General features: G+C 39.1%; 1 protein-coding gene across 2 annotated transcripts in view; it reads left to right on the forward strand.

The window, feature by feature from the left end:
* polrmt (polymerase (RNA) mitochondrial (DNA directed)) overlaps positions 1–16066 on the forward strand; it is a 78755-nt gene that overhangs the window by 53532 nt on the left and 9157 nt on the right. For both annotated transcript variants that reach the window (XM_041791976.1, XM_041791977.1), the window contains 3 exons: positions 5938–5990; positions 10096–10194; positions 13358–13430. In XM_041791976.1, the coding sequence (XP_041647910.1) occupies positions 5938–5990; positions 10096–10194; positions 13358–13430 (225 nt within the window). The remainder of the gene's footprint in view (positions 1–5937; positions 5991–10095; positions 10195–13357; positions 13431–16066) is intronic.

The following is a 16066-nucleotide window of genomic DNA, read 5'->3' on the forward strand; positions in this document are numbered from 1 at the left end:
ATCATAACATTCTGCTGCCATTTACATTTCACACTATGCCCCAATTTTTTTGGAATTGGGGTTGTACTAGTGTCACTTAAGTTTACTGAAGAAAAAATCAACATGGAAATGTTAGATGGATAGTCATTGTTCTCATGGAAGTGCATTTGATTACATAAGCTGTGCCCCAATTCAGGGGTAGCAGCCTTGAAGAACACAGCCTGTGAATAACCCAGTTTTCCAAGCCAGTGTTGACGAGGTCGCACTGAAATGGGGTTGTCTAGTCTACAAAGGATTTTCCCGCACGATTCAAGCTGCTCCTAACCTTACCCTGTAATTTCTTAATGCTGCTTAGCAAGCTCTACACCTGCACTCAAACTAGCTGGCATTGAGGTCACCTAACTTTACCTATTATTTTATTGATTTGAAGGTTCACAGCACTTTGTTCAACATTTTATGCTAGTTGTTTGATTGATTTGAATCCCAGTTACATGCATTAACAGGTGGATCACAAGTTGCCGCAGGGTCCGCCACTTGGTTTGAATCCGCTTGTAGTTAATGTGTATGTGCAATGGAAAGTAAGCAGCATTTGTTAGCTGTATTTCAAGTAGAACCCGACCGATTGATCGGTGGGCCGATTAATCAGGCCAATTATAGCGTATCATGGATTAATCAACATCGGCCAATATGTAGCCGATATATTAACTTTTCTGCTGCGCGGGGATTTTGTCGCTCTGCTCCTGTGTGTGTCCCTGCTGAAATCAGCCCGAGTGCCTGGACCCTCCCCCTCACACACAAGCTGCTCTTTCTCCCCGACTCAGGCCCCATCCAAACAGAGACAAATTCAGGAGTATACGCAAAAGTTTTTTCGTATTGGCATTTCATCCACATGGACACAGCGTTCTGGGTGACTGTAAACGATACTTTTTGAAAACAGGTCCCAGCGTGCATAAATCGGTAAACGACTGCCATTTCTTCTCCGTGTGGACAGCTATCCACATCGTTCTTGAAACGAACGTCACACTCAGTGTAGCTCTCTGAAGATGCCTGCGCTGTGTTGGTGCTGCAGAAGCTACTGAGCTTGTTATGGCTTTTACAGCAAAATCTGATGCTCCTTTACCACCACTGCTAAATGCATACACCATATGTTCTTAAATCCAACGCAGAGAACAACCACAAGGGCAACTAGAAGAAAGTTTGTGTCAGTTTTCTGTGCTCTTCTTCTTCTCTTTTAGTGCATTTCCATGGCAGCAATACAGCGCCATGTACAGGCTTGGCATATGCACTACAGTGTTTTCAGTCGTTTAAGTTGCATCTTTGTGAAATAAAGATAAATGCAACTGTTAATTCACATGCCCACCATTCTCTAATAAAAGACTATTATACAGCATTTTAACGTTGTCCAAGTTGCATCTTTGTGAAATAAACAAAGATAAATGCAACTGTTAAATTAGTATATATCCTGTGTATATCAATGTTCTTATTTCATATATCGGCCCATATATCAGATATCGGCTTTTTTTTTAGTCCCCAATATAGGATATCGGCATCGGCCCCAAAAATCCCATATTGCTCGGGCTCTAATATGAAGCCTGCAGACGGAGACGGCATTCAACACTCTGCTGTTACCCAGTTGGTCTTGACCTTCCAAGGATGCAGAGCTTGAATTGCAGCATAACGGTATACACTTATTGTTTTCTTTTATTGTTTGATATGTGCAAATATGGTTGATTGATTGCTACAGATCAAACTGGAGGAAGCTGTACCTGCTTTGGAACCACTGAGTAGTGGAGCATTTAATACAATGCTTGCAAACACAGTAATTTTTAAGGATACCAAGACATTTATTCACAGCTATAACTCTTAACATTTAAATACAACTCCCCTGAATGTAATATCTCAAACAAAGATTCTTTTATGGCTGATGCCCTTATAAATGGGATGCCAAGGTTCCATCTCAGCATATTTGTTGGCGCTGACTTAACAGAAATGAAGCACCAGAGTCATTTACATAGCACACTTTCATTTCTCTTAGACAGTGTTAAATTCCTCCCCACTGTGGCCTATAAGACATGACCATTCTTTTAAATCCAGCAGCACCCCAGAGACCATCTCACATGAAATATCTAGTTTTCAGCTCTCCACTTAGTCATTATAAATTTTCAGAGGGCATAGAGTGGAGCTAGAGGTAGCAACAGCTTGAGCAGTTTTCCGAAGATGAATGCAGTAACATTGCAGAGTCCAGATGTGCAATCCTGTTTGAGAGCTATCCAAACAAACTCAGTGATGTGATTGCAGCCAAAGTTGCAAGGGGGTGAATATTTATGCAATCACTTATTTAACATTACATAATTTTATTAAATTGATTTGGATTTGTAGAAATCTGTTTCCAATTTGATATCAAAGAGCTTTTTTTGTTTGATTTATGTTTGATTTATAAAATCAATAAAAGGATAAAACAAGGGCGGTGAATACTTTTTATAGGCACTGTAAGTGTTTTAAACCCTCTGAATATTATTTAATTGTAAGGACAAAACATTTCTGTGTCCTCATGTGCGCCCATTAAACAAAGAAACTGAACTGGTTTTCCATGCATTCATATTATAGGTATATTTTCTTCAGAGCAGTAAACAACAGTAATTATGTCTAATGCTTCTACATAATAAAAGCCCTTCTATTCTTTGGAGAATACATAGATCTAAGTGTTTGCAGCACTCTGAATATGATAATGGCCAAAAGTTTCTGCTTCAAAGCTGCTTTCGATCGACAAAAAAAGAAAATGTGTTCAAGGAGAGTAGCTGATTAGAGATTCTCAGATACATTAGTGCAGGCTGAAAGCAAGGTAAACAGACTAATGCAAAGTGCTCACATTGATGAAGAGTTGGCCGCTTACTGCCTCTCATATCTCTTCTCTGATAGAGGCTTGTCGTTGCCACCCAGGCATGGATCCAAGGGTCAGGGAAAGACTGGCCTGCCTCGCATGCCTTGGCACGGCTGATTGGAGGGACCCTCGAGGCTCAGGAGATTAGACCACTAAGTCTCCCTTCACTATGAACTGAAGGCTTTACTTTTAGTCTGACAAAGTGTGTAAAAACCTGATGGAGTAAAGAGAACAGCTTAGTTCAAAAGGAGGTATTTTCTTCTTCTTCAGGTGTGGATAGACTGGCTAATTGCCTGCTGTGCTTAATTTATCCCACTGTTTCCATTGGTTAGCCATTAAGATCACCTTCTGCAGCTGTTATCTAAAGAAAAAGGAGGGAGAGTGTAATTAATAAAGTTATATATTGTGCTCATTTTGTACCCATGGCCACCCAGCTCCCTTTCACCTTTTCTTCATTTAATTAAATCTAATAGAGTCATGAATCACTATGATTGATTCCCACCTACTGACTGTAAGCTCTAATTCTGTGGCATACTCTTGTGGGGATTGGACATTTCTCGTTCTTTTTTCCCTTCTTAATCCATCCTCTCCATGTAGGTCTCTTGTTTTTTGATGCTTTCCTCTCTCTGATGTGTAAGTGCATCCCATAAACACGTAGCCTATCGCTTGAATCTGTGCACTTCTGTAATTCATTGTGCATTTTGCATTGTGCACTGACCTGTTGCCAATTAACCCAATTAGCTGCTAAATTCTCCTCTAGCTGTTTTTCATAAGAACCACTAACTTTTCAAGCCTTTGGTTGCCCCATCCCTACTTTTTGAGACGTGTTGCTGCCATAAAATTAAAAATGAGTTGATATTTTTCACAAAATGGCAAAATGTCTCAGTTTCAATGTCTGATATATTGTTTAGTTCCTTTCATAAATAGAATGTGAGTTTATGAGATTGAAAATTTCTGCATCCTGTTTTTATTTACATTTTAGGGTCTGAACTGTTTTGTAATTGGGGTTGTATCTCTGTTACATTGTAAGAGTTGTACAATTTGAATTTGTTACATAAGAAATAAAACTGAAGCACTGACATTTTGGTGGTGGCAAAATCAACTCATTAATCAATATAAATTTAAATAATAATATTCTGCAGTCTCTCTCCTGTAGTGCAGCAGCAGTAGTGTCCATTTTCTTTTTTTTTATTTTTGGATTGCTAAAATTTTCATTGTTTTAATGTGACAGAATCAGACAGCGAGTGAATTCTTTCCTTTCCTGTAGAAGAAGTATTAAATGCTGGGCTTAACGCCCACTTTTACATGAACACACGTGTCTTTGAGCAGAAACTAGAAAGACAGAAAAGATATCTGGCACTAGTTGTACCTAGTACCTTTGGAGCTTAAAGCTTTGTCAAATCAAAGGAAGCCTGACTATGGGGCACTTGCCATAACAGCTGGCTCTGAGCAACTTAGAAAGCATTCTGTACCACAACAAAAACCAGGATGGCCACTGTCACCACCTTTTTTCCCTCAGTATCATCATCTATAACTGTGTGAAAACTGGTTAACTGTTTGGTAAGTGCATCTTATGGAGTGCCGTTTTTACAGAATAGCGTCCTCAAATCAAACCAAGAAGTTGTGGAGGAGGACAGAGCTGAGCAGCATGTCTCTGATCGTCATCTTTTGTTGTTGCTTTGTTTGGGGTTCCTCTAACAGTAGGATTTACATACTGTCTGTTAATAAAGCTGTATATTGCTTGTATGAAATAATGTGCTTAAACTTTATTTACAGTGTTTCATGACTGAACAAAATGTTCAGGTGTCTTGTCTTTCAGTATTACACATTTTAGACACGGTCCCCCACCTTGGTCTCTCAGACCACATCTCCATTATGCTAGTACCTGCATACTGCCCCCAGCTAAAACGGAATAAATCAGTAACAAAAGGGCCGTCACCATGTGGCCCAGTGATGCTAGCTTTTTGCTACAGGACTGTTTCAAGTGCACAGACTGGGATGTTTTCAGAGAGGCTGCTACACAGGAGGGAAAGGTGGACCTGGATGAACAATCTTCTACTGTCCTCAGCTTCATCTCCAAGTGTGTTGAAGATGTCACCATCACCAAGAAGGGACAGACACCGCCCTCCTTCCCTTCACATCGGAGGAGCAGCCATGGAAGTGGTCTCCAGTTTCAGGTACCTGGGCATTCAACTCAGCAATGACTTCACCTTGAGCAACAACACTTCCTGCTTAGTTAGGAAGGCCCACCAGCAGCTCTACTTCTTAAGGAGACAGAGGAGTGTTGGACTCAAGGGCACACTTCTGTCCTTCTGCACATGTGTGGTGGAAAGTGTTCTCTGCTCCTGCATCACTGTGTGGCATGGTAGCTGCTCTGCTGCAGAGAGGAAGGCTCTGAACAGGGTGGTGAAGGCTGCACAGAGGATTGTGGAGCGTAGCCTCCCCAACACCACGGACATCTACAACACTAGATGCAGAAAAAGAGCCACCTGCATCATGAAGGACTCTATCCACCCTGAACACGCACTCCCGTTGGGTAGGAGGCTGCAGAGCATCTGGAGCAGGACCACCAGACTTAGAAACAGCTTCTTCCCAACAGCTGTAAGACTGTTGAACTGTGTTGGTGCTCTGTAGTTGCCCCCTACAGGGGTAGGACAAGATGGGCAACACAACCGGACACCCCTCACTACTGCTCTCACTTCACTAATGACACTGAACGTAACTGCTTCCACCTGCACATTTCTTATTTCAATTTTTAATCCTGTTCATACGGTCACTGTGCTGCTCAGTACTGTCATGTGTATATTATGCTTTACTTCATGCTTATTATTTATTTGTTTTTTGTTTTGTAAATATACTTTACAATTTCGTTCTTTTTTTTTGCATGTAAATGTAGACTTTAATGGCAATAAAATTTCTTTGAATCTGTTGAATCCTTTTTTATTTTATAAACTTATTAAATCTCAATGCAATCTAAAGACTTCACTCCTTTCTTTTTCAGTTAAAGACATTAGCTTGGACCATACCACCATAGTAGATTCTCATGTTTTTTTGTATTTGTTTTTTTCCCTCTCTAGTTTAAGAGCGCCATGCAGGATATCAACCTCCAGATCAGCTACGACACCAAAGAGTAAGTAATTCTGTACTTCCTTTCTGTTTCTCGACTCATACTATCAAAAACCCACATTCAGCAATTCCTCTTTATCCTCCCTTTGTAGTTATTACAGTTTGAAGATATTTTCATGGCACAAGAAAAAATCTGCTTAGGGCAGGCCTTTTTTGCTTTACATTTAATGAGTTTGCAGTCACTTGTTTGCAAAATGTGCTTTCAGATCATTTGACAGCTCTCTGTTTCGCATTTAGAGGTGAATGGAAGTAAACAGTGAAGATCCCCTGAGGCTATTAGCTTACATTTCTAAAACATTCAGCAGAACAAAAGCATTTTCTCCTGGAGGTATTTTCACTAATTGCCCACTCAAACTTGGCCGTAACTTTGTATTTGATAGAAAGTATAAAACGGCATCATGCTGTGAGTGTTTGGAAAATACTGTGGAAGTGTAGTTCTGGACTCCAGTTTTAGAGTCTTTTCTAACAGATTTTTTCTCCATAACAAGATAACATTTCTTTTTCCAGAAGTCTTATCACAACATATTTTACTGTAAAATTACATAAGTGCCCAAAATGGCTCAAATTTAACAAGGAAGGCAGATTAAACAAGACAAAGCAGTCATGAGTTGCAAAACTGTCAAAGACAGAGAAAGAAGAAAAACAAGAAACTGTTGAAAATACGTTTGACATGTTTTCATATTCAGAGTAAAGAGTGACTGCCTTACTCCACATCATTACAACAAAACAGTATGCTAAAATAATAAATGTAAATAATGTCCATGAATTGCTCGTTACAAAGATTATTGATTGCAAACTGTAATGAAGACATATTCATAACAAATATCAAAAACGCTATATTATTTTAATGCCAATTGGTTTGACAGAGGAGAATTAACCTGCCAATTTAGTAAGAAAATATTAAGTATAGGTAATCTGGGGTATCATACTCTTCTATAGTACATTTGTGGTCCAAGAACATTACTAACCAATCACCTTATTAGCAGGCTTTGTCACATACAGGAAATACTTTCCATAGAGAGTCCAAAAGGTGCAAAGTTCAAGGCATGTTAATGACATTCAAGCTTCTATTGGTGGTAATCCAACAAAGTTTTATTCATCTCTTTAAACAGATAAATGCATGTACGTTTAGATAATAATCCATTTCAGATCGAAACAAAAATTAATTTCAGAGACAAATCTGATTGATGTTGTGTATGAAGAAAATCAGTATTCAGATTTTCAAACTTCCTGAAATGCATCAGAAATACCAGAAGTGATGAGACCTTCACTCAAGAAACAAGCCTCTAAAAGTTATTTTCTACTCTACGCTATTACAGCAAATTTATGATATTCTATAGCAAGTAAATGGGTAGAAAATTGCCTTCTTTCTAGCTTTTTACTGTTCTGGTTAGTCAGAGTAAAGCATCAATTTAACATACTCTTCACAGTTAAAGTGAGACTCGCAAGAAACAGATAATCTTGCTAGGGTTGTGCTTATTTAGCTGGCTAAACGTTTTAACACCCGGTCCCTTGTTAGTATGAAACAGAATTACTAGGGAGTTAATCTTATTCTTGAGTTCTGGCTGTAAAGGGCATAGAAAAGAAAGTCTTGGCTAGAAGCTGTGTATCACTAACTGCTGGCTTCTTCATAAATACAGAGTAGTTAGCCATCACTTCCAATAGCATAAATCATAGCCAATGAATTCAGAGACTGCACTACACTCCTCCTTTTGCCGGTGATGGTGATTGACAGTCTGCTTTACTAGATGATATTTGACCTTTCAGGACTAAGCAGAGAATGATGTGTTGTTTTCTCTGAATAAGTGCCGGTTTGGGAAGTGTGAATGACTGCTATTTTGGGAAGGCATGAAAAAAAATGTGTAGCCGGGGTTTATGAAAAGGTAGGGTGATGGAGGTGAGAAGAGGACTGAAAGAGACAGAATGAGAGACGGCAAAGCAGAGTCGTGGGTAGACAGAGCGAACGTACCACAGACAGAGATGACAGAGACTGACAGCTGTCCTCCTCAGTCTGACATCTACAGTACAACACACATCCAGCAGCAAGAATACCGAAGAGGGATGAAGAAAGTAAGCGTGGAACAGGAGAAAAGATGGGGGCAGGATGCCGCTGCTTAGAGGCTGTCTTCCCTGAAACTTTAAAATGCACTGTCAAAAAAAGCATCAGAGTTTCTCAAGCTGACATTCTGAGCTGTTCTTGAAATCTGCGACCGCAGACAGCTGATTTTCCTTGTCGACACACGGGCAGGAGAATACACAATTATACTTGCTTTGATTAAAGATCCTAAAAAAGCTCATCCTGCCTCTAAATATGTAAATGTAGTCACAGACAGACTACTGACAGCCTTCAAGGCCTGTTTTTTTTTCCCCACACTCTTTTCTTTGTCCCTCTTGTATATAGAGAAATGATTAAAAACTTCTGAAGGCTAAGCCCTATCCCATCTTCCTGGATGTCTTGTGATATGAAAAGAACTGTCAGCTCTACAGGGAGAACACTAACACTTCAGAGAACTGTGGTTGCTAACCCTCAGAGTCCTGACTGCGCACCTTTTCAGTCAGTCAGACCTCTGGGATTTCAAGGTGCCATATTTGTTTTTTTGTTTTTTTTTTCGTGAGCATAGATATGAGACAAATTCAAACAAAAAGAGAAAGAACGTTTTGTTCTGAGCTTAGATGGCAGTGTGCTTGGCATTTACACTTCCATGAATATTGTTTTTTTCTGCTTAAACCCAAAAATGCAGAACTAAAAGCATTCTGATAAAAGAGTAACGTTTCAAAGCCAACTCTGAAACGGACAGAAGGAAAATGAGACTGACAGACAAGCAGCGTGTGCCTGTGTGTGTTTTTTAGCTCGGGCCAACCTCTCTCCGCTCTGCCTGCATTCCCATTAGAGGAGCGTTCTGGTCTGCGGCAGCCCAGAGGATTTGAATGGCACAGGCTCAGGGTAATGGGAACATGGGGATGCAGACAGATTGGCAGGATGTTTTTTTAACTGCCAGGTTCATCATCAGTAGCAGAAGCAGGGAATTTTTACTACCTTTTACTGTTTCTCTTATTTTCTGTTCCATATTTTATGCTTACATGTCTACATTTTTTAGCAACTGTAGAGCCAAAGACTCCTATATTGTCACATACTGGACCACAAAAATTAATGTTGAAGTCAACAGGCATTGAAGGCATTGTTTGAGCTAACCAGATCCTGCCCCTTTAAGTATAGGCTATGCTGGTCACAGTTACCCTGATGACCACTCAACATTCACTGTTACTCTGATGACCACTCAACATTCACTGTTACTCTGATGACCACTCAACATTCACTGTTACTCTTATGACCACTTAACAGTCACAGTTACTCTGATGACCACTTAACAGTCACAGTTACTCTGATGACCACTCAACAGTCACAGAGTAACTCTGATGACCACTCAACAGTCACAGAGTAACTCTGATGACCACTCAACAGTCACAGAGTTACACTGATGACCACTCAACAGTCACTGTTACTCTGATGACCACTCAACATTCACTGTTACTCTTATGACCACTTAACAGTCACAGTTACTCTGATGACCACTCAACAGTCACAGTTACTCTGATGACCACTCAACAGTCACAGAGTAACTCTGATGACCACTCAACAGTCACAGAGTTACACTGATGACCACTCAACAGTCACAGAGTTACATATTTTGCGTTCTTTGACATAGATGGACCATAAATAAATGACTAGGCTGGCTTATTTCTCATTTTATGGGTTGGTAGATACTCCAGATACCCATATAACTGGGCAGAAATACTAAAAAGTGTTTTTTTCATGTTTCCCTTTAAAGCACTTTGAGATTTTCCATGTTTGAATGATGCTCTACAAATACACTTGCCAAGCTTCCAAGTAGTTCACAAATTTGAAAAGGGAATCGTAATGTAGTATTTCTGTCTATCTCCCAGGAATTCATCAGCACAGCTCTTATGTTCAATCAGGCCATTGAGTGTAGCGACTACTTTGCTCAAATGTCTGTTTTATTGAAGAAATCTAGTTGATAACTACTCAGCAAACAGAACAGAAAATTCGACTTGTTTTATATGTTGTGTGTTTTTTGTTCCCTTCACAGGAGGCCAGACACAATGAAACAGAAGAACGCCTTCCCACCAAACTTCATTCACTCTCTGGACTCCACACACATGATGCTGACTGCCCTCCACTGCTACAGGTATCATTGAACAACTTGAACACTTCCAGTTAAACATAGATATAATTGATTTTATCACCCACTGTCTGTTCTTTGTTTCTTTTCTAGAATAATGTATGCATGACCTGAAATGGCTTTAGGAATCTACCCTCAAGTCTTGAAAATGCAATTAGCACCTTAGCTTTGCAGAGTATGTTATGCATTCTGCTGTAGTCTCCCAGAATCAGATCCTGTCATGGTAATTCAAAATACAGCCCATGCTTTCTGTGATGGAACGTCTGCCTTTGTGTGAGATATTAGTGTTTTTTATTTATTTTGGGTCTTTTTCGTGCCTTTGTTAGATAGAGGAGTGGGTAGACTCGGAAACAGGGAAGAGAGCGGGGAGAGACATGTGGGAAATGGTGCCACAGGCCGGACTTGAGGCCTGCGTACATGGTGCGCGCCTTAACCACTCGACTACCGGCACGCCCCATATTACACCTTTTTAGAGTATTTTTAATTGGATGAAGTGTTTTACTCTTCTCTGTTTCAATCCCTATTCCCTAAGTGCATTTACATGCAGTATTTGTAAGTAAAGTGACTGTCTTAGTCCAACTAAAACTTGACTTAAAAAATGTTTGAAAACATCTTAGTCCAACTGCAATTGTATAAAAATCAAACTTCTCAAAGTCAGAATAACACTTCTAGCTAATGGAGTTGGCAATCTGCCTATCCTCTGCGGTCTCTGCGCAGGGCTTTTTCCCAGAGATCAAATGGCAACACTTCGCAGCTTTCAGGCTTCTGATGTGTCCAAATGGGCACTGTTTTGGAGAGGGATGGTTGATGTAGCTCATAATGAATGCAAGTCTGTTACAGCAGGAAATCTAATCATGCCTGAAATATTCATAGCGTGCAGAAAAGTGAATTGATTGGTCAAGCCATTGAACAATCAACAATAAAAAGTCACACATGATTCAGAAAACTCCCCAAATGCTTTATCTTTTGTAAGACTACTGCAATTCTACCTATAAAGAACCAGCAGTTACATTCGTATTCAAGGACATTACATGAGGTTATCACAAAAGCAAGATTACAATTTTGCATGGATGGAAGCATGTTGGATTTACTTTAGAAAATGCAATTCTCATGTTTGTGTTTTTTTACAACTTAGCCAGCACAATAATTTCATAATTTCAAGAACATTTTTATGATTGAAGGTAATGTAGCATTCTAAAGTATTCTGGTAGGAAAAGCTTCACTTTTTATTGAATCAAATATCCTGGATCCTTAGTATACAGGTGCAGCTCAAAAAATTAGAAAATCATGAAAAAGTTAATATTTCCTATGATTTAATTTAAGAAGGAAAAAAATTCCATATATTCTAGATACATTTCTTACGGAGTGAAATATTTCAAGACGGTTTTGTTTTAATGTTGATGATTACGACTTACAGCTCACAAAAATAAAAACAATCCATTAAAATATTGGAATATCACACATCGGTCCATCACAGGATAATACAGAAATGTTGACTTTCTGGAAAATGACGCTCATTTATGCACTCAGTTGGAGCTCCTTTTGAACAAATTATGGCATTTATGAAACGTTGACATGGAGCTAATCAGTCTGTGGCACTGCTGGGGTGTTATGAAGCCCAGGTTGCTCTGATGGCAGCCTACAGCTCGTCTGTATTGTTGAGTCTGGTGTCTCTCATCTTCCTCTTGACATTTCCACAGAAATTCTCTATGGGGATCTGATCAGGTCAGTTGGCTGGCCAATCAAGTACAGTAATACCATGGTTAGCAAACCAGGTTTCTGGTAGTTCTGGCTTCACTCTGGGCAGGTGCCAAGTCCTGCTAGAAAAGAAAATCAGTATCTCCCGATATCTTCATAGCAGATAGAAGCATGAAGTGCTCTAAAATTTCCCAGTAGATGGCTGACCTCGTTGACTCTGGACTTGATAAAGCACAGTGGATCAGCAGCAGCAGATGACATGGCACCCAAAACCGTCACTGACTATGGAAACCGGAAACACTGGACTTCAAGCACCCTGGATTTTGTGCTTCTCGGGTCTTCTTCCAGACTCCGGGACCTTGAGTTGCATATGATATGCAGAATTTGCTTTCCTCTGAAAACAAGACTTTTCAATACTGAGCAACAGTCCAGTTCTTTTTCCCCTTAGCCCAGCTGGGAAGTTTATAACATTATTTGTGATTGATGAATGGCTCGACACTAGAAGCACAACACTTGTAGTCTATTTCCTGGACTTGTCTATGTGGTGGCTCTTGATCCACTGACTCCAGCCTCCAATCCTTGTGAAGCTCCCCTAAGTTCTTGAATCAACTTTGTTTGACAATCCTCTGAAGGCTGAGCTCATCCCTGCTGTGCGTGCACCTTTTCTTACCACAATTTACCTTTCAAGTCAACTTTCTATGATACAGCACTCTGTGAACAGCCTGCCCTTTCAGCAGTGATCTTATGTGGCTTACCCTCCTTGTGGAGGATTTCACTGATTGTCCTCTGGACAATAGTCAGTTTAGCAGTCTTCACCATGACTGTGGTTGTGTGTACTGACCCAGGGTGAGAGAATGAAGGCTCAGAAAGTCTTTACAAACTGGACTTTTCCACAATATTCCAATATTTTGAGATAGTGGATATTTGATTTTCATGAGCTGTAAGCTGTAATAATCAAGATTAAATCACAAAAGCCTTAGAATATTTCACCTTATATGAGATAAACCTAGAATTTACAAAAGTTTAACTTTTGAAGTAGATTATAGCAAAAAAATGAACATTTACATGATACACTAACTTTTTGAGGTGCACCTGTATGATCATAAATGTCTGACATTAGTGACAATACAAACAGCTTCAAAATTGATTCAGCAAGACACTACCCAGCGTTTGCTTTCATAGCCTTACAGCTGTTTTGAGCTGCAGGAAGCTCCTCGAAAGTGCCATCCACAAGGACACAAGTTGCATTGCTGTCTACCTTTGGATATCACCATAACAGAAAGGGAAAGCCTGTATAACAATTGTACCAAGTAAGGCGTGTAGTTTGTTCAAAGTGTACAGACTTTTTCAGCATTTTACCACTTAACATACAGCCATTCAGCTGCCAGCTTACTTGACTGCAAGGCTCACATGATGAAAGTCCACAGGACTCTCCTGACTGCTCCCCCTCCTTTCCTCTCTCTCCTCTCAGTGCTGGCCTGACATTCGTCTCAGTTCATGACTGTTTCTGGACCCACGCCCTCACAGTGGACACCATGAACAAGGTATCAACTTCCAATGAAAATTTTTTTTACCTCCCTAAGCTTACATTCTTTCACCATTTCTCATCCTCACAATCCTTTTTGAACTGTTTGATGTGATAAAATCTGAGTGTGCAATTCCTCTTTTCTTGGTTATGACTTGATGCTTGATGTTATTTATTTGTCCTGGCTCTCTTGCTTTCACATTCAGAATTTTTAGTTTATTAGAAACCAAATACATGTTTTTAAATCACTAAGAGCTGAGATTGCTTTGGTACTTGTACATTCTAAAAGTCATGATGAATATTATGTATCGTAGTGCTTCTGATGAGGCTAAATCATCCATATGATGGAGCCAGTAAAACAAAAATTATATTTATATTTTGTTCAGTAATAGTCGGCTGTTTGCAGGTAGCACAACCCAGCAGAGGCTGTTTTGCTGAATGTCTGTCTGCCCCTGTCTGCTAAAACGAGCTTGTCAACAAGCCCAGACTGTGACAGAGCATAAAATAAAATAGATCAACTTACCATAAAGCCCCAATTTTCTGTAGATGCAGCTTTACAGCCAAGTCAGTTTTATGTCTTCAAACAATCTCAGATGAGTTAGAACTAATGAAGCAGTTTCCTCTTTGTGTATTATTCCCTAGATTTTTTCTCTTAATGTTAGAGTACGCTTTCCTCATGACACAGGTAGTTGGACACAAAAGCAGAGAGTGATATTAAATCTCTTAGTCAACATAATAAGCAGGAGAGGGTCTTTAATTTAAAGTTGGAGAATCTGATTCTCATCCAAACAATTTTTGTCAAATGCAGTAAATGTGTCCACATAAACTGTAGCTGTCAGTTCTGTCCAGTGTTTGTGCACAGCCCTGGCTTGGTAAATTGGAAACAAACAAAGTGGGCAGACTGAGCCACACAGCACAATTGAAACAAATAAACAACAGGTAGCTGCACAGACATCTGTAACTGGTACAAGCAGCTTCATAGTCCAAAACATGCAAAATAGAGGTTCACCATGAAAGTGAACCCTCTCTACCTTAATTAGGTTAAAGGTCTACTGGACAAGTCCCAGAAAAATTACTCCATCATCACTTTTCCCTCCACTTTTATTTGACCTTGATGAAAAATGTCACACTATCAAGAAAAGAAGTAAGAGAAAGGAAAAGAGAACAAGGTGAATGTAATGGGTGTCATATGGGTGTCATATGGGTGTAAACCGTCTACAGAAGTTGGACAACAACACATACGTCAGTTGTCTGGTCACATGTTGTTTAATTCAACCATAAAAACCTGAACCCTCTGTGCAGTTTTCATTGTGTTGAGTTAAAACAGCCTAAAATGTTTGTCAATAGCATTTTTTCCATGAGGAAGGCAGGATTATAACAGGCCAAGATCTTTGATAATAAAGACTCAGATAAAAAGTAAGTTTAGTTTTCATCAGGGAGACTGAAATGTTAGTGCTGGACTGTTGGACATTCAAAACCATTGATATTTCTTCACTGTGTTTATAATCTGTTAAAAAGCAGAGGTGTGAAAAGGGAGCAGGAGAATTTGTGTGTGCTTGTCCGTGTGCATTCCTGCATGAGGCAATTTGACTGAGAGAGCATGAGCTGTTAGGTAGGTTGGATCTGAGGGTAGTATTTGCTTCAAATTTAACCAAAATGTGCGCCCTAGTACAAATAACTCAGCTCTGCATGCTGGTGGTAGTAGAGTTCAGACTCCAAACATTAGCTGCAGCTGCAGGACAGTCTTCTTCGTGATCCACTCAAAGAAGCCATGGTAAACACACCCAAACGTATCAGGTCTGGTTAGTTGACTATATTAAACCAATGTAGCAATCTGTGTTGAAACCAGCAGGATAATATTTAATTGGTTAACTAAAGGAGGTGACATGTTACATTTTGATTTGTTGAGGACTGGCTCAGCAAGGAACTTGAATAACTTAAATTCTATTAAATTGATTAAAGTATTTGTAGTGTATAATGAGTGTGTTAGATTTCTAATAATTTTACAATTTGGCAAATCAAATTCATTTAAAGAGAACAAAGTAATGCCTTAAATGTAAGGACTTTTTATTGGCTAAAACTGGACTTAATATTTTTGAGTTTTCATCGACTAATTCTAGATTACAATGTGAGTGAAAATGACTTAAAATTTACTAAAACTAATGAAAATTTAATCTTAAGACTAACACTAAATTTCAAATAGCTTCTAAAATAAACACTCCATTGCGGTAGGTATGACCTCTTTTAGGCTTTTCTTGAGTTATTTTAACATTTATTGAGAACAGAGTTGAATCATTTTCTATTACAGCATGGTTACAAGATTACCTGTTTGCTTTTTCTTAAGGAAAGGGAAATAAAACTGAGAAATAAAACAAATGTATATAACACAAGAATTAAAGAAAGAATAATAAATTAAATGAATCCCAGTTTTGGACTTATGTTTTGTGCATTTTTCAACACATACATTTTTAGCATTGTAATGGTACAGTGATTAAAGATAAAGAAAAACACAGAGGTATTGTATGGATAAAAATGTTGATGAAGAGGAATATACAGGTATGCAGCATACATTTATAAACAAATGCATGTACAAGCAATTGAATTGTGAATTTTTTAAAATCTACTCTACTATAATGTTGATCGCTCCTTTTGATG

The sequence above is a fragment of the Cheilinus undulatus genome, linkage group 7 (assembly GCF_018320785.1).
Source record: "Cheilinus undulatus linkage group 7, ASM1832078v1, whole genome shotgun sequence".
Lineage (NCBI taxonomy): Eukaryota > Metazoa > Chordata > Actinopteri > Labriformes > Labridae > Cheilinus > Cheilinus undulatus.